At 40.3% G+C, this 27,541-nt stretch overlaps 1 protein-coding gene across 1 annotated transcript; it reads left to right on the top strand.

Annotated features, from left to right (window-relative positions):
- Positions 1-329: 329 nt before the first annotated feature.
- On the top strand, positions 330-24,923 carry epha2a (eph receptor A2 a). The gene is made up of 17 exons (XM_088338863.1): positions 330-469; positions 2,659-2,726; positions 4,622-5,258; positions 12,680-12,835; positions 13,845-14,177; positions 15,509-15,636; positions 15,728-15,905; positions 16,090-16,192; positions 16,410-16,462; positions 16,547-16,672; positions 16,754-16,939; positions 17,022-17,083; positions 17,891-18,100; positions 19,622-19,771; positions 19,896-20,089; positions 21,269-21,424; positions 24,241-24,923. Exons 1-17 carry the CDS (start codon positions 394-396, stop codon positions 24,347-24,349), a joined length of 2,925 nt encoding a protein of 974 aa, XP_088194989.1. The 5' UTR covers positions 330-393; the 3' UTR covers positions 24,350-24,923.
- Positions 24,924-27,541: the final 2,618 nt, after the last annotated feature.

Genomic DNA, 27,541 nt, shown 5'->3' with positions numbered 1-27,541 from the left:
ATTCGCCTATCACGCAAACGGTCCCCAGTTCGACACCCAAGTGGAAACATATGTTGGCCTGGAGAGGAATGGGTGCCTCTACGACCCTTGTGGTTTAGGATCCAACCATTAAATGTAACTGAAAGAGCCAACATGGGAACATGATTTATAGTCAAATGGCCACAACATTTCCTCTCGAGACAGGTGTCGCCCTGCCCGGTCCCGCCCAATTGCCCATATAGAGAACACTTCCGCATTCCAAAAGACTCAGGGAGGTGGGGGTTGAGTGACGTCACGTGACGCCACCTGTTTCTCAATGGGCTGCCTTGGTTTGAGTTCCAGTCAGTCAGCCGGAGGCTCGCCGGAGGAGAAGTGGGAGAGACCGAGGGAAACACTTCCATTTTATCCGAAAACATGGAGCACCGGCACATTTACTTGTTTGTATTTTTATTTGTAAACAGCGTTTTTGTCAGCCTTCAGTCAAAAGAACGTAAGTACTTTAAAAAAAATCTTAACTCAAGTTTAGTGGAACTCGTGAGTCAGGGCTTAGGAATCTCAGCGTCCGGTGTGACGTTTTCTCTTTTTTTATCGAGTGATAACTTATCGAATGGAATTTGACGTTGACTATAATTTAAATAGCAACTTTCTTACTCGGTAACATAATGTCAGGCGCATAAAGTCAGAAATCTATTTCATAAACCGGACTTGTTCGTGAATGGCGCATTCAAAAACCTCAAGGCGTGGGAGCACCTGTGTACGATGCCCCGACATGTTTCACTCTTACTGTAGTTTCACTTCAAAAAGAACACTATCATTGTGTTTTTATTCCGGCATACCAACGCATGTCTCTGACACGATTAACGATGTTTCTTCACGCTAAATGATGTGTTGAATCACACCGACATGCTTGATTAAACTGCCAATGGAGCTGGCATGTGGCCCCTGAACTGCCCATAAAAGCTGATAGCTCCCTGAACGCAGCACGCACGCGTCCGTGGTGGACTTTCTTTGTTGCGCACGCATGCGCTTTCCATGGGACAGCCTGATGGCCTGGACAAATTGTCTGATTATTGATTGTTTTTTTCATTCATTCGTTTTCATGCTGCTCGTTCTCATACTTTGTTGCCACAGACCTTTAGAACCTTTTCCCTTTTTTATTCTTCAAAATATAATCGGGTTCTCATCCAAAAACAGGATTAGTTGGGGCTAGATACTTTTGACTAGAGAGGGTTTATTATAGAAGGATAGGTAACTAACTAACTACTAAGACTTGTCCTGGGTAAAGATCATCAAGATCATTTGTGTGCCCTTGCTTTACCACAGTGTTCCATTCCTATACAGGTTAAAAACTATTTTACAAATCTTTTTTTAAAGGAAAGTATGAAATAATCGCCCTAAAGTCATATTAGCCTATAATCAGCAGACTTTCGAAACCTTAATTCAATTCAAGGTAAAAATATTACCAGAAAAGGAACTAAAATGTGTATTTTTGAATATTTAGGAAGCTCTCGGTAAAAAAAACCAATTTGGCTGATCATTTTATTTATTAAATTACTCTCATATTAAAACGTTTTAATTTTCATCCCTTTGCTCCAAATTAGGACTTACTGTTAATGTGACAATGATTCCATCAGTTGTATTTGTTCAGTGATCCTCAGTATAACCCGGTTTCTTTTTCAGTTTCTCTACTTCACGGATTTATATCGTGCAGTGTTTTCTGCATTTTTTCTAAATAGTCCCAAAAATAGTAGTTATTGGTAAAAAATAAATGTTTACAGAAAGCAGTACTTTTATTTGTTAAACAAATACTTGCGCTTGTCAAAAGTTTGTGCTATTGGGTTTCAATGCATTATACATTATTTATTTGTATAATTATAAAAAATAAAATGTTGTAATCCACAGATTTTGCCTATCACGGGTTCATGTTGGAGCCTAATCCCTCAATAAACAAGGGCTCACTGTGTTTTAATGATTTTCTCGTATGTCCTTGTATTTTAATTTTTTTTCAGTACTGTGGGCTCTCTTGGAAACCATGTTTTTTTATTTTTTTTTATTATTATTATTATTTTTTTTCAAACACGAGCATAATTTGTCTTGTCACCTTGACTTGAGACATTGAATTCTAATTCTTAACCAATTTGAATAGTGATTACCTGAGAGGTGCAGAAACAAGATGTTTAGAATAAAGGCAATTTGCGCTTTTTGGCTACTCTGGGCTTAACAATGACTAAATAACATTTGTTACAACTGTAGTCAAATCATAAACATAGAAAATAATAACTATAAAATGGTCACAGACTTTCAAAACGAGCTAATGAAATATGTGCATTAACTACAGCAGTTACTGAACATGCCTTTTTCGGCCGCACCACAAATTTTAGGCCACAAAACAGAGGACCAGTAAAAATGAAATTTCCTGTTTTTGAGCTCATTTTACATTTCCCCCTATTTGTTCATGTTGAAGCACTGAAGATAGCAACATCCGAATCCTGGAAAAGAATTCTCAATCCCATGACTCGTCACTGCTTCCCCGTCCGTCTCTTAAAAGTCTTTAATTTCAACACCACAAATGTTAGCTGGTACTCCGCAGTCGTATTTTTAATGTCGCTTTTGGAGACCAACTGTGTATCCCAAATGAATTAATAACCGTTTATAACTTATTTCTGCTTGTGTCTACAGAAGTATTGCTGGACATGAGGTCTTCGGGAGGCGAGCTGGGGTGGCTGACGCTGCCATATGAGAGTGGGGTGAGTATTTATACCCCGACAACCGTTTTTAAGACCTCGGAGTTCAAAGACTTTCTCTTCTGTCATGTGTTTTGAATTTAATTATGTTTGAATAATCCACTCAATTATTTTTTCTGTTTTCCGTCATTGTGTTGTTTTTTGGGATATGCCAATGTTGGTATGTCGTAGATTCCTTAAGACTTAATACAGTTTTTTTCCCACTTGATTCAATTAAATTCAGTTTAAATTGCACGTGCAAACATTGTGACCATGGTATTGGCAGATTTATACACCTTTTCTTCTATGCTTTATCTTTATATCCCCAGTAGACCTTTTTTTTTCAAATGTATCCATATGCTCTTGGACTAGGTGTAAATGTGCATACATTCATGTCAATGATCCATACCTTTTTACAAACCCAAACTAGCTTTGACATGGTTCACACTGGCGGCTATTCAATACATATTGGATTTTTTTTTCACGTTTAGAAAAGGGCCCAATTCCGGTCCAAAGGTGTCTCATCTTCAGACCTGAATTATGACATTTGAACTGTGTAGTGTAAATCCGGACCAAGTGTCTCATTGAGACTTGTGAGATAACATCAACCTTGCGTCATTTTAGGTGAACCAGCCCCGGAAACATCCCGCTATCTATAGTGGAGTGGTTTTCAGTCTAAAATAAGGCCCAAGACATGTTAGGGGATTTATCTAAGTGCATGGCTGAAAAGATCAAGACTCATGTTTTATGGTGGCAGCATTCCTCTGCCTGGCAGAAAGTTGCTTTTATCTTTGTGTACATAACACATACTCGAAAGCAATTACGTTCCGACTGTTTTGTTATTAGGAAAGCTGGTTTCATGTAGAGTCTTGTTCAGTAGATATAAAAGTTACGCCGACTTTGAATGCCCATTTTTTGCTGGTACAATCTTAGATTGTGTTGTGACACACAATTGTGTCAGTGAATTGGTAAGCAAAAAACACGTGACGGCTCTTTCGTAACAGTAATGTTGCTGCGTTAAAAATTAACCTCTCCTTGCACTTTTTAATGTGACAGTAATTAATATTAATTTAGTGTGTCCTTGTAGGCCTTCTCTAGCAATTATTTTGGATTACAAATCTGAAGATTTTGTGCTAATGCTGAACTAACAGCTAAAAATCTTGATGCTGTTACATCAGTATTTAATTTCATCACACAATATCCACATGTTTGAAAATCCTGTGGATAAAAGATAGTTTGTTGGAACCAACTTAAACTGAGGACCCTTTGTAATAATAACAGCCCAGTTTGTTCTAATCTTTAATTTAGCCCCATTTAACTTCCCATAAAAAAAGACACCCACGTAGGTTTGTAGTTCGACAGGAATTCAAGAGCTGAAAAAGAACTTTTAATCTCATGACTCGTCACTGCTTCTTAGTCTCCTAAAACTCTTTAATTGCAATGCGACAGTGTCTTTAAAGCAAAATGAACTGCCACATATGTTAGTTTGTATGCCACAGTAGTGTTTGTTGGATTTGCGTGTGCGTCACAGTCTCTCTTACACACACGGGGCCCCTTGTGTGTTACTGGAAAACCACACACGTCGACACATGTCCTGGCCAATAATTCCGAATTGTGGAAAAGAAGCGCTAGCTATTACAACGCTGCTTTATTTGCTTATTACAAACAAAATAGTGTCCCACTCCCATCTCAGGTGGTGGGAGTGTGGAAAATCCACATTCTTTGTTCCTGTACACTACTCAGTAGAATTATCTTTTGGGAGGGGTGCTTCTTATAATCTGCTGTGTCTTATTGTGCGAAAAAAGACGGTAATAAGATTGTATGTGGAACATGTTATAGCTCATCCAGCGTTCGGTTTGTCATCGGGGACTCATGACACTGTACTCTAAGTTGGAACTTTCCTTTCTTTGGTCTTCCAGTGGGAGATAGTACAGACTGTGGTAAACGGCTCACTCTTCTACACCTACAGCGTGTGCAACATCGACTCTGCCGACCAGGACAATTGGTTGCGTACCACCTTCATTCAGCGGCGTCCCGGCGCCACACGCGTTTCTGTGGAACTCCGATTCACCGTGCGCGACTGCAACAGCTTCAATGGCGCCTCTGTGTCCTGCAAGGAGACCTTCAACTTGTTCATCTACGAGACAGATGCCGACGTGGGGACCAATTTCCGCAAGAGTCAGTTCCGCAAGGTGGCCACCATTGCTCCGGACGAAGTGACGCGCGATCCCGTGCTTCTGGTCAACACCGAGACGAGGACTGTTGGCCCTCTGTCCCGGAAGGGCTTCTACTTGGCCTTCCAGGACATGGGTGCCTGTGTGGGCATATTGTCGGTGCGCGTGTACTACAAGACATGCCCGTCCACCGTGCAGAGCTTGGCCGCCTTCCCAGAGACGGTGGCCGATGCTCTGCGGGAGGTGGAGGGTGTCTGCGTGGAGAACGCCGTGAGTCAGTCCACCCCAAAAATCTACTGCACTGCAGAGGGCGAGTGGGTGGTTCCTGTGGGCCAGTGCCAGTGTCTCGCCGGCTACGAAACCACCGGAGACTCATGCCAAGGTAAGGAGCCCGATGGTTTGCCTCACATTTGCGTCACAAAGATTTGAAATAAGTTCAATGAGCATCACTAGACGCCGCCACCTTGGCAAGGTGCGAAGGAATGTTCAATAGCTCGTCTGGTTCATTTAGGGAAGTCTGGCACTCATAGCCGCCAAATGCCCTCAAGGAAGTCATGCACAGGCAGATTAGGCATAGAAAAGGGAGGATGCCTAAACCCTCTTTTTCTTAATTTAGATTAAAGCGGTTATGGATTACATTTTTTTCTCATATCCGGGTTGTCACATTCCTTGGGCCTTTGGATCTTGGAAAAAGCCAAGCCTGGGCACAGGATTGATGTGGTAGAGGGAGACGTATGCTGCGTCATGCCATAAAAGAGCTCTACTTTTAGCACGTTGTATTTATACGGGAAAAAACAACAATGTTCAAAGTTCTCTGCAGGGTTGAACGTGCTGAAAAAGAAGCGGAGGGAATATTTTGTTTTAGAGCCAAGGTTTAACATGAACACATTGTTCTTTTCTTTTATATTGTTTGTGAAAGTGAGCAAGATATCTGTGGTTTGGGTAATTTCTTGCATGAAGTAGATGTTAACTAATTTTTCATGTATGGCCATGAAAATTGAAACTCTTAAAGCAATTATTAGTTTGTAATTAAATCTTGGGCGTTTTTTTGTATAATATTAAAAATAACACTAATAATAATCCACATGAATGTAAATCATTTTGTGGCAACAGTTTTTTTTATCACTCTAGGAGATGTATTCAGATAAGTTTGGAGTGAAAGAACAAAGGTTGTGAGCCAGGAAATTGACATAGGGTCACAAATTGTCTTACCGGAATTCTGGAACCTGACACAGCCTCATTTACTTGTCATGTTACTTCCTCTGGGTGTAATGGTCTGATGTTTAAATAATTTTGTCCTTATTTTACACAAGTCACGTCACAAAACATAAATACCCTACTCTGAATAGACACAAACATTTGTTAACAAGTATTTTAAGAGAATATTTTCAACATCAAAGACCCTCTACAGAGAGGATAAAAATACATTTGGGATATCTAAGGCACTGGTTCTTAATTGGTTTGACTTTAGGACCCACCATTCCACCCTAATGACAAGCTTGCGACCCAAATAAAAAACCTGTCCACTTCTTAAATGTATCCAACAGTAGGATTGTGAAATGTAAAACAGATATAGTTGAAGATATTTTTTTCAAAAAAACTAAATGACCAGCTTTAATGGCAGACAAACACCATATTTCGCAATCATTTCCTTCTGCGACTCGATCGTTGTGACTGTTTTCTACTTTCCCTACCTTTATCACTCTCTTCTTGGGACCTATTATAGGCAGAAAAAGGAAACAAAACCAACAGAGAAGGGATTGAACAGGGTATAATAGCCATCTACTGTTGAGGAGTGTAACTGACCCTCTGTTTTTTTTTCTTCTTCTTAGCCTTGTTTTACTGAGGTGAAGGCCTGCGACCTACTAAAAATGGGTTTCGCGACCCACTTTTAGCTCCCGGCCCACTAGTTGAGAAACGCTAATCTAATGGGATTGCATTTCATTTTAACTCAAGCACTTGAAAGCATGAACCAGTAAGTATGTAGTTTAAATATGCAAAAACGTTGGGTTATTTGAGAAAAGAGTGTGATTAAAAAAAGTTTAGAGGTGTGAGAGTAAAAGGACATAGTTGTGGTGTGCCTACTGTATGTTCTGTGGAAAACTGTCTTTCTTTGGTATTCCGGGGTGTGGAGCATGTGTGCGGAGGAAGTGTGGGAGGACAGTGGGCAGCGCAGGAAAAAGGGAGGAAGGGCCGAGGAGGTGCGGGGATTTCTGAAAGGAATTCTTTCACCTTGGCGTCACCTGCCGCACTGATTGACTAAAGGAAGGGCCTTGTGAATGTGTCTTGGGCGCCTACCTGAGTCTCTCCCCCCTCCGCACAATATTTTGTTTGTGCGCGTCGCCGGGGCAACCGTAACCGCAGATTACAGGGATGAGGCCACGGCACGCCTCTCTTAGTCAGGGCTGCGGTTTATTACCCTTGCCGTTTTCCAGTCACCTTGACGGGCACATTCTCCATTCCTTCCATACGAACCGATTATTCATAGCGGCGACGGGTATTCACTTCAAAGAAGCGGCGTGTCCACTCTTAGGCCAGAATGAGGAAGTCTAAAGCAGAGGAATGTTTCTCGCCCCAACCACTGACAGACTTTGGGCACCGGAAACAGACGTTGTGCATGAATAGCTCAAGAGGAAGACAGGAAATTTTTTATGAGGGAAGAGGATGATTTCATGCCTGAGTTGGACCTGATATTGGAAGTTGGGAGTGCGGTTGTTTTGATTTAAACCGACTCTGGCTTCCTCCCACATTCCAAAAACATCCAAGTACATTTTTTGGATGCTGGATTTGGTAGTTGATTGGTGAATTGTCTGTCTCCGCAGCCCTTTGAGACAATGTGATAAAGAGTTGTACAAATAAATATGACTTGACAATCAAATGATGGTTCTACTTTTAGGGAGCGGTACGTAATTTTAAACCTCTTTTACTCATGACCGCCATCTCCTGGCTTGTGTCATCTGTGCAGCCTCTGTCAGCTCATCTCTTTTGGGGTTTTGGGTTATTGTTTGTACTGTTCTTGAAGAAAGACTCTTTCATTCACCATTTTCATGCTACGCCCACAAAGAGAAACAACAACAAAAAAACAGACGGGCAGGATGTCACTTTCCAGTAAGTTTCTGGAAAATACAAACTTGAGGCTTATCCTAACGAGCATATCTGTCAACCTCAGCCAATTGTTCCTCTGATTAAGCAATAATTAACCTTTCAAACCCTATGCAGCACCTATTTGCTCACAGCAATACTATGTAAAATAAAAACTATTGTATGTCAAATAACAATGGAGGTAACTTATGCAAACATTTCTTTTTACCAAATAAACAATGCCAACAATTCTTTCTGCATTGTTTTAGTTCTTTTCTTATACTCACTATCTGAATTAGAGCCGAGATGGGCATGACAAGAGCAGTCTAACAAAATTAACCATTAATTTTTTTCCCGTTAAATGTTGTTCAGTGTAAACAATTTGAAATGATCAGAAATCGTGTAAAATATAGGCAAAAGGCATAAGTTGGCAGGTATGTACTATTAATAGCGATATAACAAACACATTGAGATAAGGCTAGCTATTAGTACTTTCCCTAACAAGAATTTTAATGAAATTGAAATTAAAAAAAGAAAACCTGTGAACATGTAAAAAATAAATTAATCTGATGGGGAAAGAAATCAAAATACAAAACATATAATATTCTTCCGGTAGAGACGGAAGCAACACAGCATGCTTTTGTTCCGCACTAATGCGACGACTTCACTCGGGGCTTTGGATGTCAAAGAAAGTGATATTCTGGAAGACTTACGTTCCGCATGTGTCTCTCGATGAAGAGCGCAACTGTTGTGGGAAAAGGAAGCGGGTAGAAAAGGAATGTCGACTGACACAAATAAGCAGGTTGTCTCGCAGCGGGCCGACAGTTGGCGCATGAAGGCCGCTTGGTTTTCGTGGCTGCTTAGTTAGGTGTGGAGTGTAATTTAGTCAAGAGGATTAGTGGCGCTACAGGACAGCTGTTACGTGGCCCTGCTTTACCTCCCCTCGGGTCCTTTCATCCGGTGGTTAACACACGCAACTAGCCGACTAATCCGTGTTCCCACTCATTAGAAGAATGGCGGCAAAAGCCCAGATTCAATTAACGGATGCACTGGTGCGGAATGTAAGTCTTTTTCACTTGGCCGAAAGGAGTGTGGGGCAATTAGACACGCAAGTTGCATCAACAAGTGACGACGCAGTCGAATCTACCGATTCGGCATGGGTAGGTTGGCAAAACTCAACTTGACGTGAGTTTGCATTTGGAGCTACGCACACATGGTGCCATTTTATGAGCTGCGATGACTAACGCAACGTATTTATGGCACCGCTCCGTCCAGTCCTGCCACACAATAGATGAATAGAGCCGAGAGTTTCTTTGCTCCGTGACACAGGTCCTCGCACTCAGGCTCGAGATTAAAATGGGCTGGCCTCCTTTTCTCATGCGAAGAGACCCCCACTCCCGCTGAGTGACTCCCTAGAGAGAACTTCTGTTTGGTGCTCTAGACCAGGCCCCCTCCTCTTCCCATGAGGCATTCTATTCATCTTCCTGCTCGACTCAACCTGCTCCTTATCCTTCGTCATTGTGATATTTGAGCCACATTTCTGTAAAGACAGACGGACCAGTGTTGATTGCCGTGGTATTGTTGGACTGGTAAACCCCAATATTGTATAATGTTTGAATAGTACCAACAGTTTTAACAAATTAAACTTAAAGCGGACATATCTGGCTCAATCAATTTTGGGGAGGCTATGACTATTTTAAAATGCTCCTCCAAGATTACATAGCAGTAATTGATGTAGCGTATGCAGCCATCTGACATGAAAACATCCAAGAACATCCATTATAGATAACTACGTGCTAAAGGCACATGCCTATAAGGAAGGGGTTCCATTAGGAATCCTCCACGAGAACCTCTTTCTGGGGATGGTTGTTATAGTAGGGGAATTGGCGGTTAAAAAGGACAAAATCCAAGATGTCAGTTGTGTTAGGCAAGGACGGGTATAATATTAGTTACTCATTTGGTGTTATTAAACCAAATGCAACCATATAGAGATTAGTCTTATATTCTTGTATCGAAGTAATGGGGGTCTGTGCACCCCTTTGAGACTTTCTGTGATTAAGGGCTTCACAAACATGACTTGACTTATTTAGATTCTTCATCTTTATTTTCCTTGTCAATCATGTTGCAACAAATATCACATCAGAAAATGCAAAAAAGTATGATGGGTTGAAGCCAATGGCTTTAAAAATACGTGTCACAAATATAACTGAAGATGCTTTTTCTATCAATCATTTAAACTCATTATTATATTTTAGGTTCTTATAACTCATTTTTAGTCCATTTAGAAATTATAAAAATTGTTTTAATCACATTTTGAAATTTCTGAGGGCTTTCCGCCATCGTTCTCTTTACCAACAATTTAATGTGTAAAACTCAAAACAAATGGGCATGTTCTCATGTGAATTTTGAATTGGGTTCGGAACTGCGTTGAGGCCAACTGTGTTGAAAAGTTAGTATTTTTTTCTTTTGTACATAAAAACATGTTTAATTCCCTTTCAATTGATAAGAAGGGTTTCTTTAAATTTCGCTTCCACTCCGTGCCTTCTAATTCAAAGTTAATTTTGTTGGTGAAACATGCAAGCAGTGTTGTGTATACATACTTTTATTGGTGATTAAACATTTACAAGATGTCATTTAAGAAGTCATTTTCTCCGCAAGGAAATCATACTTTGTCGCCGAGGACTTTGTTAATGACAGCCCTGTTCATGTGGAAGTAATGTAAGCCCGATTTTTAGTGTACAGTATACTGGGCCCGGAAACATTCTTCTATCTATAGTCGAGTGGCTTTCAGTCTAAATAAAGACCCCGGACATGTCTCGGGATACAGCGTAAATCCCAAAGATTTGAACATGTGTTATATCATTGTGGGATTCTCTTGCCTGTTGAAAGCCTGGCCTCATCTTAATGTACTTTGTGCATATCCTATACGGATATGCAAAAAGAAGAAAAAGAGACCTGTTGCCAGGAGCAGCAAACAGTTGATCGCCTGCGATTTTACCTCCTCGCCCTCGCCTGTCATAATTTGCAGTGAATGGGAGGAAAGAGAGGAAACATCAGTCCTAGACTGTCCGCCAAGGCCTCTTGACTCCCACATTCTGTCCAGTCCGCACATTCATTAACCCCTGGTGGCCCGGACAGGCTTTAGCCAAGATCCTCGTCACAGCACACCACCAGTATTCCCTGTGCCATTTCCTTTGGCAAAAACACTCTTGTTTTGGAGAAGTGTGGAGGATGTTCTCAGTTAATAATGGTACGGTTCGCATATACATAGTTTTAAACCAAAAATGGTCTGTCATATGTCGGTGCCATCATCAACCAATCATCTGCTACACGGCCAGAGCGGTAAATACATGGTTGAGAAGGCAGTTTACCTACAGTAACTTGATGGAGTATGTTTTCTGGTGTCATCCGGTCAAAATAGTCAGCGTGCGACCCGAGACGGGGCTTTAAGGTGGAAAAGACAAGTGGGGGCACATCGCGTTGGGAAATCCCTATTCATTCCTCGGTGTACAAAAGCTGGGTGATTATAGGTTACTCACAACAAAAGCTTCCTGTTGGGCGGAAAGGACTAACATTACACACACAGCCTCATTGTTTTCCTTTTGTAATGTCATTCCTTCCTGGGTTTTTTTTCCTCCCTCATTTATCCTTAACCGTGCCTGTTATTTTCATTCTAAGGCACAGAGTTTTTTTTTTTATTACCTAAACTGATTAATATGGGTGTACAGGGGTGGGTAAAACTTTTGTGCTTCCTATTTAAAATAGTCAGCTACTTTTTTCCGAACATTTGCAAGCAGTAGCCAATGCTTTTGTTATCTCAGTTGGATTACAGTAAAATGTGTATTTTGAAGTCAGCCAGTCCTCTGTCAGGAATGCAAGCTCTGCTGCTTGCCGCCTTACTGGAACACATAGAAAGACTCATATCTGGCCTATTCACCCTGATAGTCATTTATCTTTTTCTTCAAACTCTCTCCATTACATGTTTTTACCCCACAGTGGCATGTCTAATCTCATTGCATACAATGTTTCACAACGTTGATATCAATGACAATAAAGACAATTCGAATTCTAATGTTTTACTTGCTATGTATTTTACATGCATATACAATATTTTAAAGTTGAATGAATTAATCTTAATATTGGATTGTATAAATATATTTAATGACAACTATTTGCTAGCAAAATGGACTACTATACATCTTAAGCAAAAGTCAAGCACCAACATTTAAGTTTTCAAAGAATCTGTGTGTATATTTTCAGTAAAACCGATTCAATACGTTTTTTTGATCAGTTCAGATACTTGGAAGGGAGAAGGATCTGGTTGGTTTCCACTCTTTAGGCTAGCATTTTTTTGGGTACGGAAAGAAATGCAATGTTTTTTTTTCTTATACTTAAGAATGAAGTTTCTTGTATTTGGAGTATTTATTTTCCTTTCTTATAAAACTTTTCAGACATATAATGTTTCATTGTTCAGTCAAGTCATGTTTATTTGTGTAGCCCTTAATCACAAGGGGTCTCAAAGGGCTGCAAAGACCACAGATTATTGCAAACCACATATTCAGTTGAATTAAATACACTTGCATCATCTCAAAAGAAATGTCTACCAGCAAGAGTTGTTTTTTGTTTCAACTATAATAAAGAATATCACATGATGTGCTGAGTCAAAACGGAAGAACCTTTCATGCGCACCGCACCTAAAATTATTTTTGTGTTTTGACACAGAATGCAAGCCGGGCTACTTCAAGCCAACCGTGAGCACCGAACTGTGCCGGGTGTGTCCTGCCAACACAAAGCCCTCTGCAGCCAGCGCCACCATTTGCGAGTGTGAGGACGGCTTCTTCCGTTCCCCGTCAGACCCGCCTACTGCTCCGTGTTCTGGTAAAACGAAAGTTAAAAATGTAATGATGTTACTATTAGTCCTGTACAACCGCCAGATCATCTTGTCATTCAGTATACTAGCGTTCACCCCAAAAGATTACATAGGAAACAAACCTGCAGTGAGACTGGAACTGATAGTTCTCGGCATGTAGTCTACAGCCTGGCAACTTGAGAAAGGCGGGCGGCCAAAGTGGATGGGTGTGTGTTTACTTCATTATTGTTGTGATTGACATTCGAAATATTGCTATCGAAGCTCTAGTTTGGCTATTGTTAAATGTTCCAACAAATGTTCAGTGATATACAAACACGACCCATATGTTGTGTAGGGGTTAGAGTTCAAATAAGGCAATCTCTAGGACTTGAAAAGCACACTATCATCAGGAAGCCGTTTTTGTGTTCCCAGGCATTCCCCAGGGGTCGCATTGCGTTAGTTCAGAGCCCATCTCTGCCCTTCACTTAACCGATAAAGGTGCACTCAATTCAGCCAGGGTTTCAGGCACACTCAGGGCTATCTTAGGAGTTTTAGGCCTTGAAATGGAGCAATATTTTCACCTGGGGTTTATGGCACGCAACCACAATCTCCGAAGGGCGCATTGCAAGTCAAGTTTTCCGTGTGGCCTCAACTCACCAGGTAAAAGTACTTAGAAATAACCCTCAAAATCACAATAAACAACGCCAAACACGTTCCTCTATCATTTGAACAGCCTACAAAATTAGTGTAGACCCGTGACAACAATTAGCATCTGGTAGACCCATTCAATATGGCCAACTGTCGGGAATGTGCTTGCCATCACGGAAAAACTATCAATACACATTCCTTGGCCATACAGGTGTCACTAATGACTAATTTCTTATGCATTTCTCAAATCGTGCTTGCGCGTAAAGAACAATTGGAGCTTGAAGCACTTCTTCTGGCTGTTGGAAGGAACGAAAGAGAACTTCCGCTTCCTCATTACAAAGCTTAGCGGCTCCGGATGTTTGGTCTGACTCCTCCAATTTCCCCCATTAGCTCCACCCGGTGCTCCCCGCGACCTGATGGCCACCACCCTGTCGGTTGACGGCAGGCTGCAGCTGTCTTGGAACCCACCACTGGTGACGGGAGGCCGAAGCGACCTCACCTACAGTGTGTTATGTGAGCAGTGCGACTGGGCGTCTTGCTCCCCCTGCGTTGAGAAGATCCGTCTAGAGCCCGGCCGCAGTGATATTCGTGACACGGAGGTGATCATCAGCGACCTGGACTCGCATCTCAACTACACCTTTACGGTGGAGGCCCACAGCGGGGTGTCACAATACGGCTCTGCGAGGCCCGCCACTAGCATCACCACTGCTCTGGACTACTCGGGTGAGCTCAGGCTTATTTTTAGATTCCTTCCTTCCTGATCCTTGTTAACTTTATCTCAATCTTATCCTTGTTTAGTCCGAACAATAGCGAGATTTTTGTGTACATGTTTGGACCTTTTAATCAAGGTTGCCATAGGTCACAGAAAGACTACAGGTCGATTTTAGTTTTAGTGTCCGTATTAATCATCGTGTGGCCCTAATTTTGTCTATACTGCCCTTTTACATGTTTTGTTCGGTTCAAAATTAACGTAAGTCCAACAGGAGGGATAAGGCACATACAAGCATACATACATGGAGGTATCTCTTCATACGTTTTATTTCATTTGATAGCTTTTTTACACTTGAAATGAAACCAAGTTGATTTATCATGCCCCTTTTTAAGCACTGTTTTTGATAATATGCATTAAAAACCTCAAAATTAAAAGCTGTTTTATTTTGCATGACATTTAAAGAATAGTTTGATAAATAAAATAAATGCATCATAAAAGTAACAAATACCAAAAAATGGCACACTAATAAAAAATAATATCTAAAATGAATAATTACATTTAAATGTACACAATGTTTTACGAAGAACTTGTTTATTGGAGGAGAGAGAGCCAAAAAATGAGTTTTTATTAGTAGTACTTTTCAACCATTGCATATATTATGATAATATTTTCATGCTTGGCGCTTGGGCGGCTGGATTGATAAGTCTTATGGCCCATATGTGGAACCTGCCCACCCCTGTTCTAAGTCATAAACGGCAAGGATTGTGATAACTGACCATGGATTTTGTGCCTGATTTATGAATAGTATACGCAAAAAAAAAAAGAGGGAATACATCAACGGATTTTGAACTTGCAAGAAGAGTGCCCGATTCTTACCAGTTCTCTTTTTTGAAAATCTACTAGATTTAGGCTGATCCCCGCTAAAGGGTGTGGCAATCAAAGAACATAAACATGATTGGCCAAGAGTGACATTGATGTAAACGGTGCATAATGGTCAAAACAATGATCAACAGTAACATAGAAGTCAAAATAACCAACTGGTATCCTATGAAATCTCCTTTACAGGTGTCCAACATTAAAAACAGAAAAAAAACATCAGCAGTGCAATATTCGTCTTAAGAGGGTTCTAATGAATTGGAGAAAGAGATTATTGGATCACCGCCATCATTTGTTGTTGAAAAAGTTAACCTTTCACTAATCTTCAGACCCTGAAACAAGGTTTTGTACAAGATTTGCAAAAAGGGGAATTTAGGCCACCCACCGAATCTCCAAAGTTTGAATTCCGAGAAGGCAGACGACTGCAATGAATAACTGTTTTTGTTCTGTGCTTTTGTCTGACCAGATCCCCCAAAGGTGACGTTGATCCATCTGGATGATCGCAGCCCCACCAGCCTGTCTCTGTCCTGGGCTCTGTCTCGCCGACCTCCAGTGCACATCACTCATCGCTATGAGCTCATGTACCGCAGAAAAGTAAGACAGAGTGCAAGATTCCGCCGGCATGTTTTCCTGGGAAATTGATCCTAATCCCAACCGACCTTTCTAACCTTTGCTTCTTTTCAAGGACGGTGACGGGGAGCGTGACGTAACCACCTACACGGTCCTGATCCTGGACAAAAGTTCCGTGCACATTAACGACCTAACGCCAGACACGACATACATGTTCAGGGTGCAGGCACTAAGTCTGGAAGGGAACCCCGGGAGCTACAGCTCGGAATATGAGTTCCACACTTCACCACTGGGTAATGCTCACTTTTAAAACCTCTCTGGTTCATTTCATTTGAAATTGCTTGAGTTAAGTGGTGTTGCTCTATTTAGTATTTTGGTTTCTTTGCCCATGATTATGTTCTAATGGTCCATCCCCGTAAGTTGCAATTGGCTGGTAATCGATATAGCTGATCTTTCGTTTGTATTTTTTTCAAACAGCTGAATCTCAAATCCAAAGCCCATCCACTATGGTGATGGGAGCGGTTGCTGGTGTCGCAGTTGTTCTGCTCGTGGTTGTGGGTGTCCTGCTTCTACGCAAGAGGTTGGTCCCAAGCACTTTTAAAGGATGTAAAATGACCCTTTTTGGGGGGGGAGGCAGTAGTATCCACTGGTATAGGAATATTAGTTTTTATTAGCAGTTTTTGGAATGAACTCCGTGAAAATTACCGGATATAATAATAATTTTGGTTTATAGGCATAGATATTCTCCACCAACCCAGCTGCAGTCTCTTATACCTTTTTTCACCTCTTCTCATTAGAAGGCTGAGATCTCATCGACGGGGTGGACCCGAGGATCCTTACTTTTCATCAGGTAAATTCCAGAATATTATAGTTTGTAATTTTAAGGCTTTTATTACACGATCTAAATGCTGTGGATCCATTATTTTCACCTCAGATCAACTGAAACCTCTTAAAACTTATGTGGACCCGCACATGTATGAGGACCCCAATATCGCCATCCAGAAGTTTGTCACTGAAATAGACTCGAATGCCATCAGCAAGCAAAAAGTCATCGGCGTGGGTGAGTGTTTAGATCGCATAGCTTGCACTCTGCGCCAACTCGAGCTTCAAAATGTGACCGCGTCGACTTCCCGTTCTCCAGGAGAGTTCGGAGAAGTTTTCCGAGGTGTGATGAAGTCCCCTGCCCGGGGGGAGGTGGCCGTGGCCATCAAGACTCTTAAGCCGGGCTACTCAGAGAAACAGAGACAAGACTTCCTGAGTGAGGCCAGCATCATGGGCCAGTTCTCGCACCCCAACATCATCCGCTTGGAGGGTGTCGTCACGAAATGTAAGCCTCTACTTGCAGATTAAAAAAAAAGAAAAAAAAAAGACATATGATCAAACCTGAATCTTTTCCTCTTTTTTTCCAGCCAAGCATACCATGATTGTGACAGAATACATGGAAAACGGAGCTCTGGACATCTACCTCAAGGTATGAACAAAATCCAAATTTCAACTGTAGTTCTCTGTTTAATTAATAACAGTCCCGAAATCCTGCTAATCTTCAATATTGTTCATTTATTGACATAATTACTGTTTCCATTTTCTAACCAATTAACAGCATTGTAGTAAAATCTTAATTTCAGTACATTTCCTACATTATTTATAAACTACAGCTACAGTTTCTCAATCTTTGTGCACTAGTGTACCGCCAGTACACAAAGAAAATCATTCAAAAATCCTTTATTACCAGTGTTTCACTGAGGATCTTCAACGTACAGTGCAAAAAAAGGTCCAATTCATAGATGATTTAGGCCAATTTACATGACACTATATTTGTTAAATGATTTTTGTGGGAAAATAAGATATTTTCTTTCACTCTATTTAGTTTTTCTATTAAAATATAGAATTTAAAATGACAATTTTTCCCGGTTTGAAATTGCCTTCACTTGTAAACATTGTTGGTTTTTGTATAAAAAAACAATGAGATATGACATCTTTGCTTATTCTTTTCAAGTATTTTTTAATAATTGTATTTAAAAAGAATCTTCTAAATGTTATATACAAAAAATATGTATCTATTTCTTCCATTGTTTATTTTTTTAAGTCCATGAATAATGAGAGCAAGTACTTTCATATTTTTCTTTTATTGGTGCTACTCTTCAAATAATTTGTTCCCCTTCAGCTCATCTCAAGTTCCCAGTATTACTGTTCATTAGAAATCACTTCATCAATTGTGTTGTTTAGCATTAGAAATGCATTTGTTTCTTTTTGACTAACTTATCTCGCTTTCCCACAGGACCGCGACGGTGAGATTCCCACCTACCAGCTTAGTGGAATGCTGCGCGGGATTGCGGCCGGCATGAAGTACCTCTCGGACATGAACTACGTGCACCGCGACCTGGCGGCGAGGAACGTCCTCGTCAACAGCGACCTGGAGTGCAAAGTGTCCGACTTCGGCCTGTCACGTGTCCTGGAAGACGATGCCGAGGGGACGTACACTACCAGGGTAAGCCTTGTAATAGCTTGTTGTAAGTTAAGGTGTTTTTAGAGGCCTATGATGCCATCTCAAATGCTTGCAATGGAAATTCAAACAAAAAATGTATCTTACATCAAGTTTCATACTCAATTTAGTTGTGTGCAGCCAGAGCTAGGTTCGTGGTGAGGTTGGGCCCCATCGGGTTCTCCACAAGATAAGCTCTGATAAATATATTCCATTGTCTTAAATTGCTTTGTTATATGTTTCAACACAAAAAAGGAACCAAATTAAACATATTAAGAATAAATTAGAAGTCAAAACCACAACAACTTCCAAACCATTTGGACAGGCGGCCGTGGGCGGTAACACGGGGAAAGAATCCGTTCCGGCAGTGTGGCTTTCTGAAATAGTCTCAGCATGGTTTTTCCCAAAACACACGATTGAAACATTTAATTTTATCTGCACCTTCATGGCTGAAAGGGGCTTGTGTTTGGTCACCACTTGGCTCAAAGGCTGAAACTCATGGAAGGTTAGGAGCAAAGCTCATCCAATATCCTCTAAACTGCAGTTCAACAGTGGCGAAAATCTCTTCCCCTGGAGCCTTTTGTTCCATGTTTCATATGAAATCAATTATTTCACAATGACATTTCAAGAAAAAAAGAGGTTGATTCATGGAATGAGCTTACTTTGTTAAATATTATAGTCTGCGATGGGTAGCTAGTCCTATTTCAGGATAGACCTACTCGAGCTACAACTTTATCTTTACCGCATGCGTGCAATCCCTCTATCTTGTGCGTTCAACGGGAGCTGTCAGCGGCAGTAGCTCAGGAGGTGGAGCGATCGTTTTAGGATTAAGGGATCCCAGTTCGAATCCCGGCTTGTCCGTGTTACATGCCGAAGTGTCCTTGGGTAAGACACTGAAACCCCAATACCCCCAATAAGCAGGTTAGCGCCTTACATGGCTGCACAAATAACGGCCGCTATTGGGAAATGCGAAGCACAATGTAAAGCGCTTTGGGAAGTCATTGACTTGAAAAGCGCTATATAAATGCAGATCATTTCATTTCAAGTTCACCGACTTCCAAATACAAGCACCATATATACATACAGAGATCGGTGGTTTCCGTGTTTAATGGGGACCAGAACCACCCGCAAAAATTGAAAATCCGCGGAGTAGTGTGGCACCTTTATGAAAGGTTAAAACAACTTTGAGATAATGTCATTGTGTATTTGTGGCCTCTTTTGTGAGTGAATTGTTATTCCAATTTTGAGTTCTGGGTAACTAACAAACATGCACAGGCCATATCTACATATAGTCTTCACATTAAGGCGGGGACCTCCAGCGATTGTACTGTGTGCCACAATTGGCCCATGGAGCAATAGTCTGAGACCCCTGCCTTGCATGATTTTGATTCATTGACATGACTCTGTAAATGGGCATGACTAATGTCAAGAGTTTTCCATTTCACCCATTTTCTTGAGTCTTAAGACGTCTTGCAGCATCTGGACTGTGGTGTGCATGTGACTCATTGTTGCTTCATCTCTGGCCAGGGGGGTAAAATCCCCATTCGCTGGACAGCCCCCGAAGCCATCGCCTACAGGAAGTTCACTTCAGCCAGCGACGTGTGGAGCTTTGGCATCGTCATGTGGGAAGTGATGGCCTTTGGAGAGCGGCCCTATTGGGACATGAGCAACCATGAGGTAACCATCGCTCTTTCATGGCCCCCATGCTGAATGCTTAATTGAATCACTCTTGCGCTAATGTCAAACACGCCAGCAGCCATCTTGGAGATGCTAAACAGAGGGTTTTATTTTTTGGGGCCAGGTCATGAAAGCCATCAATGAAGCTTTCAGGTTGCCCGCCCCCATGGATTGCCCCTCGGCTATCTACCAGCTCATGCTCCAGTGTTGGCTGCACGACCGCGCCAAGAGACCTCGCTTCACGGACATCGTCAACATACTGGACAAATTGCTGCAGAGTCCAGAGTCCTTGAGCACCATCGCGGACTTCGATCCACGGTAGGCAAAAGAAAAAGTTCATTGCCATACTTTATTATATTGATCAGTAGTTTTGTCTGTGGGTTTCTTGACTAATTATTTGTTTTGTATGCTTTGTTTGGATGTGTGGTTGAATAACCTCGATGGGTCTCTAAATAAGATTCTCAACATTTTACGCTTCAGGTTTACAACCGATCAACAATTATGAAATAAAAATAGGATTTTATGCTACAACTGTTGGAAATTTTCCATTATGTCGCGACAAACTTTATTGCAAAGGCTTGGAAAAAGAGGACTGATCCTAAATGCCTAAAATCAATGCATAATCGAATAATTATCTACTAGTATTTGCCATATAAATGACTGAACACATAATGTAACACGAAGGTGGGATGTGTCGTTTGAGATGTCCTTAAATTTGAAAGTAGATTTTTTTTTTTCTATTAATCACATGTTAATGCCCATCCGAGTTCAAAGAACGTTCATAATTCTTTTCCCACCGTGCCTATCATCTTCTGTCTTACTTTTAGCAACACTGTTTCAGGACGTGCAACACATTTGATATAGGGAAAGGGGGGAGTTTAAAGAGTGACCTTAGGCTTGTCATCAGTTTTTGTTAGTGTAGCATGAAAATGGCTAAAGTAAGAGCAGGTCCATTTCAAATGCCAACCCAGAACAATGAAAAAGACAAGTTGATTCAAGTGCATTAGAAATGAACGTATAGGTTTAGTTGAATAAGCTGCGATTATAACTAAGCCAGGAGATGGGGGCAGAGAGTAACCATTTCAAATTCCAGACAATACCATTAAATACAGTATATGACATAAAAGCTGTTTATTATTGCATTTGTCATTTATTTATCTCTCATTATTCTGTCGTGATTAGAGCTTTTCATCCATTGGTTGCTCAATGGGTGCACTGATCATTCGTTCTTTTGGTTGAATATGTCTCTAGATTGTATACTATTTGCATGGGATGTCCAGCTAATAATTAATCCAAGAAACTTAAATTCTAACTTTTTTCTATTTGAACATTACCTAACTTTGTATGTCTATATTGTTGAGATTTTCTGAATACCATAACTTTGGTTTTAGAGTCATTTAATGATGATTTGTTTTTAATCAAACCATTTCTTGACTTCAACAAAACAAAAACATGTGCTGCCATGGAGAGTGTCTAATACTTCCTTTCTTTGTCCAGCGTGTCCATCCGCCTTCCCAGCACCAGCGGCTGCGACGGCACTATGTTCCGTTCGGTTCCCGAGTGGCTGGAGTCCATCAAAATGAGCCAGTACAACGAGAGCTTCGCCCGGGCCGGGATCTCCACCATGGAGCAGGTCCTGGCCCTCAGGCACGAGTAAGTAGAAGCCATCTGCTTGCATGACACCTTCCCACAAAGTCAAATCCTCTCAGCTCATGACATTGGTAGGCAGTGTAGGGCATGTTACTGAAAAACGGTAAATAATTAGTTACTAGCAGTGTTGGGAATAACAGTGTTATGAATGACGCGGTTTCATCAAGGCCCCTTTATTTCCCTTGTCTTTTTTAGTAACGGGGTAATCTATTTTTCTACCGTTACTGTTACTGACGGTTAGAAGTCTTATTTTTGCTGCAGATGGCCCCCACAAACCTGATGCCATGTTCAGCGGCGCATTTTTTCTCTGTCAAAATGATTTATTTCACATTTTTTTAGATCATGTCACTAATTGTAATAGTGACTTCAATATTGTTGGAGAGCCACTACAAATTTAGAATTCACTAGTCAATTGAAAAAAAGGTGAATGAGGGCTGAGTTGACAGTACCTCGACTTGTATCGTTCAAGGACCAAATGTCTACTTGCCGGCACTTGGAAGTGAGTTAGGAAGCCAGCTTCCTTTGTTATCAACAGCTGATTATTATGATTGGTCAATATGCATTTATGGGGTATTCTGTGATGTTGACTTTTAAATTTGTTAAGCCTAAACAGGTAGTTTTTTTTTCTTTTTAATTTATATATATATATATATATATATATATACACCGGAGCCATATCCCCCTAGTGGGAGAAGGCTAGAGTCAAGAACACATTCCTGACTCTTTCTGGGAGATTGATACAGAGGAGGGGATTCCCAGCCCCCTCGCTCAATCCAACTGATGTGTTGGGAGTCATTAGGTGACCAAACCCCCCAATTCCAACCCCTAATGCTGAACGCCAGGCAGGGAGGCAATGAGTACCAATGTTGTAAGTCTTAGGTATGACTCGACCTCCCAGTCTCAGAGCGGGCGCCCTACCCTCAAGGCCACCGAGCTGGTTCTTTTTAATAAATATTTCAATTGTTCCTGTGTTTTTCGGTGTTTATATAAAAAGGGGAAGATTTCCCCCCCCCCCCTCCTTTTTAGGTAATGCTAGGCATAATGTTACACAATACTTGTGTAACAAATACAACCTTTTGTGTAACAAATACAACCTTTAATGAGCCGAGCTGAAAAACCTCGAATTCTCATCTCTGCGAGTAATTGCCGCGTCTCATGTTCATTTGAAATCGTTTAACACACAACTTTTAAAGTAACACAAATAGTTACTTTCTCTGGTAACTAGTTGCTTTTACTGTAGAGTAGTTACTAACGCATACTTTTGGGGAGAGGTAGTGAGTAACTAACTACTTTTTAAACTTACGTGCCCAACACTGGTTACTAGATACTTCATTCAAAAAGTAAGTTGGTTATTTACACTCAAAAGTAGCTCGTTAGTATCTAATCGCAAATTACCATATATACTCACATTGAAGCTGACCCCTACAACTGCTTTAAAATAGCCAAAGAATGAAATAAATAGAAAATGTTTGAACCAACTTGTGGAAGTGGGGAACCTTCAAGTTTCTTAGCTTGTGCAATCTTTGAGAGCTTGCAAACACAACTGAGATACTCCATATCCATTTGGTCTTCAAACAACTCCAATATTTAAAAATTCCATGCTTATGTTTGCTCCGTTGATTTTGTTGTTCCTTTATAAGCCATGCTACCGGTGACCTACAACCTAATATATGCATATAAACTGACCTCTTGTTATCAGTGTTTGATTATATAGTTGTAAATACTGCTTGAAAGCGAGTATATACAGTAGGGAGAATATCAGTATGGTTAGATACAGCATCTTCATGAGATGGCGCAATCGTAACTATTAAGTTGTGCTTTGTAAATAAAAATACGCCCACCCTTGCCAGTAGTTTGCAGATTCAGGGTTGTACGTTACATCGTGATTGGAGAAGGAACAGTTCATTAATAAGAGAAACTTGTAATTTATGTTCTGCTTTTAATAAATATTGTGTTGTAATAACGTGTAATGACAGTTGAGCTACAAAATATTTTTGATAACATGTTACAGTACTCGTTATCGAGGAATGTATTATATTTTTGGCACTATAGGTTGCAATGGACTAAGGCTCATGCAATTGAGATTATAGTAAGAGCCACTGTGTGTATTCTACAACCGTGGGCTTTTAATACACTTGGGGTAAATAATACTGCAAATATTAATCAGTTGATAAGGTTTGCAGAACATAAAACGCCAAGGAAATCAAACCCGAGTAGTGGTGGAGGTGAGAGCACCTAAACTTTACCACTCAACCATTAAAAGTACAAATGACGTACGAAAAGGCGTTAGATCTTCTCATTTTTTTCTTACGGAGTCAGAAACACTGATTTGCATAGTGCATTCTGATTGATTAAACGGTCTCCTCCTTCACCTGGACACTAATAATGTCGTGGTTTAATATGTATACATATAAGTCAGTAAAAGAGCTTGTATAGTGTTGCAAAACTTTGTTTCCTCCTCACTCGCTAACAATTGTTTGGGGAAAGTGAAGAGACTGTTTAACTTTTCAGAATGCCCGATGCAAATCAGGTTTCTGGCACTGAGAGTAAAAATGGTGTAATAATGATCAGGTGTTCTCACTGCCACTATTCTGGTTTGAATCCCGTTGCATTCAATGTTTTTTGGATCAATCATTGCACAATTAGTACTGAATTTATTTCCAATCTTGTCTGCTGTATTTTGAGTATATAAGGCACACTTAAATTTCTGGCCAAATTTAGGTTTTGTTGGGTGGAACTTGGAGTCCGGAAAATATGGTAATTGTGTTCCTAAAACTGGTTTCTTTGTAACTGAACACGTCTCCTTACCGTCCTTGCAGAGATATCAGGAACATCGGCGTTCGTTTGCCGGGTCACATGAAAAGAATAGCCTACAGCATCTTGGGCCTGAAAGACGAATGCAGCCCACTCAGCGTTTTTGCAGTGTGATCGGCGAACATCCCGGATTTGGCGACCGCGACACGTTAAAACTGGAGGACTGAAAGTGCAGGGGTAGAGCCCCTCGCGCTTACGGCGTGACTGAACAGGACCCCGGAGGCCACTTTCATATAAAAAAGACTGAAAAATAAGCAAACACTTATTTACTTAATAGCCATGTTGAACCATAAGCCTGTTGTGAGCAAACTCAAAACGGAAATGAAATGAGCGCTTTGGGATTGTATGGATCCGAATGAGGCTTTTCCTGATTAAGGGCACCTTTTTTTGTAAAGAAGAAAACTAGATATTCAGGATGAAAACATTTATTTTTGTATGTTCTGTAATTGAACTATTTCCGCTCAGGGTAAAGGATCACGAGTTTTTGGTGTTTGTAGTTTGCTCTCCATCTTATGTCTTACTCAAATCACTTTTGTTTACATGTCTTAATACAGCCGTAAATGTTTATTTAATATTTATTTTATTTTATATTTATGTCACTTGTTACAACGGGAGGAATTCAAATGTCGAGCATGCAATGTTGGGCAACTGATTCTGAAGTGTAAATAAAATCAAGAAATCCGTTTGAGATGTTATATTTTTTTTTGCTATGAGTGGAAATGTTTTAAAATGCATTCAAAAGTTAAAAAAAGACAGGCTATGCATATGTGTACTAGCAACATCATTGTCATTTAATAGGCTTTCATTATACCATCTTCAGGCATAGAAAGCCAGCAATTAGCATTCAAGCAATTACAGTGCCAACTTGGCACTCGACCGTAATCAGCTTGAACACCAAGTTTTTAGAGTAACTACATTTCTCCTCATAGGAAGTGATATTTATACGTTCCTATGAATTCCAAAATATTAAAGAGAAAGTGTATTATGACTATTTGATGTCTCTGTATTATGTATTGCAACTGAAATCGAGTGCTAAAAAGCACAAGGAGGAAGACTAACTCACTCAAAATGATCAAATGGCACACTCTTTCTGGTACCCTTAGCAGCTCCCTCTTGGTGAGCCTCAAATGATGCAAAACAAATGCCAGTTTCACAACTAAAAGTAATTAACAAAATACAGTATGATGGGTCATGTATTTTTGCTTATTATATTTCTCGTTTATTTTTTTCTTTTCAAGCATGTTGCAACAAAAATCACACAACAAATTGAATAAATCACCTGAAAAAAGGATGGCAGGTTAAAGCCCATTTTTTTTTCTAACAAATTAAGGATTTACCACAAAGAGTCACTAAATATTAAGCACTGTCCCTTTAAATATATTTTTTAAACTTCATATGGTTATTTTTGACAAAACTGTTTATGGAATGCAGTGCATTTAATTTTGGAACCTACAAGTATTTAAAAAGGGTAAGTTTAAATCAGTGTATTTAAGTTTTTTATGACTAAGAAGTGCTAAATTTTACCCAGTTTTTTTTTTTTTTTTTTTTTTTCATAAAATGTGACCTTAAACAATTTTAAATACACCACAATGTCTACCTGAAAAAAAAAAAATTTTTTTGTAAAATGTGTATATAAGTTTAGAAATATCCATATCTGCACTGCTTATCCTCAGTAGGGTCGCGGGGGTACTGGAGTCATTCCCAGCTATCTTCGAGCAGTGGGCAGGGGACAGACACCCTGACCTGCTTGTCAAATAGAGACAGACAACTCACTCGCTCATTCACAGCTAGTGAGAAATTGGACCAGCCAATTAACCTGACACACATGTTTTTGGAATGTGGGAGGAAACCCACACAAGCACGGGGAGAACATGCAAACTCCACACAGGAGGTTCGATCTCATGACCTCAGAACTGTGCCGCACACGCGCTAACCGCTGTGTCGCCGTGCTGCCAGTTTAGAAATAAAGTTAAAAATATAAAACCATTTTGATCAAGGCTGTTGAGCAGCAGTTCAATGGAAGACATTCGTGTTTTGGAATCTCCTTATTTTACTTGATTAGTTTTCCTCTTTTTTTTTCTTCCCTAAATCACTTTCTTACGACCTTTTCTTACTAGTAAAAAGGGCAATAAAACGTACTTAATCTCAGTAAGTTCCTAACACGTTTGGTCAGACTGACCATCTAATCAACCGGGCTAGAGAAGCAAAGATTGCCGCTCCTCTCACTCTGTTCAGGTTAGTCCGTGACCCGTTTTTTTCGTTCGGATAAAATTGCTCTAGTTCTCAGGTCAAATACCAATTTGTTCCGAAATCAGAGTCGTTCGAGTACAGAGGTATCGCTGCACTAAATTAAATGCCACCCAGCTGGGTTGAGGTGACAAGAACTTCAACTAAATCCACCTGGGAAATCCTCCATTTTTCACCCAATCCAGAATGAAGGTCGACAGAGGTGAAAAAGAGAAACGAGTACGGGTGGTTCATTTTTCAGCAAGGAATTACAAAGATTTTCAAGGGGATTTCGCCATCTAAAAGCCTATAATCTTATTAGAGGATGGAAACCCACACTAAATAGGTTTGACCTTTGAGCCCTCTGGGATCCATCCAACCCAACCAGCATGAACCCACAACACTAGAAATGAGTGAAATGCTTGACTAATCATATTAGAATTTAATTTGACCAAATATTGACTAAGTGTTAAAAAAATCCTGAACAGACAAGTCATATACACCAGTGACATGCAGTCAGGGGAGGCAGGCTCACCTGTGCCTCACCCTAAACAAACGGAGACTATAGACCATGTGACTTATTTTTGTTGTTGCTACTTAATGTTATTGCAATATTTTTATTGCACCATTGTTTCGATGCACTATCCTTTTTCAATCATTATTATAACACGGGTTGGGTAGGGTTACCTTAACTGGATTACTTTCAATTACTTTTGAATTACTCCAATACCAAATATGCTAATAAAAGACAAAAGAAACTAAATATGAATAAAATGATGACTCACAACACGTGGTAAGCTTTCTCTCCTGGCTTTGATCTCCGGCAAGACTAACATAAAATGCGACAGAAACCAAATGAAAATAAATCCAAACAGCTTGCCAACATCATTTTTGCCATTCCATGTATTCCGTTACTCCCCAAGCCTGCACAAAATTTTGTCATTTTATTCATATTTGTCTTTTTATTAGCATATTTGATATTGGAGTAATCCAAAAGTAATTGAAAGTAATCCAGGTTAAAGTAACTCTACCCAACCCTGATTATAACTTAGGACTGTCGCAAAGCACTTTGTTGCAAAT

This window comes from Urocampus carinirostris, chromosome 6 (genome assembly GCF_059441175.1).
Source record: "Urocampus carinirostris isolate Australia breed hairy pipefish chromosome 6, RoL_Ucar_1.0, whole genome shotgun sequence".
Lineage (NCBI taxonomy): Eukaryota > Metazoa > Chordata > Actinopteri > Syngnathiformes > Syngnathidae > Urocampus > Urocampus carinirostris.
The sequence above is the reverse complement of the archived record's forward strand: the minus strand, read 5'-3'. Positions and strand labels throughout refer to the sequence as shown.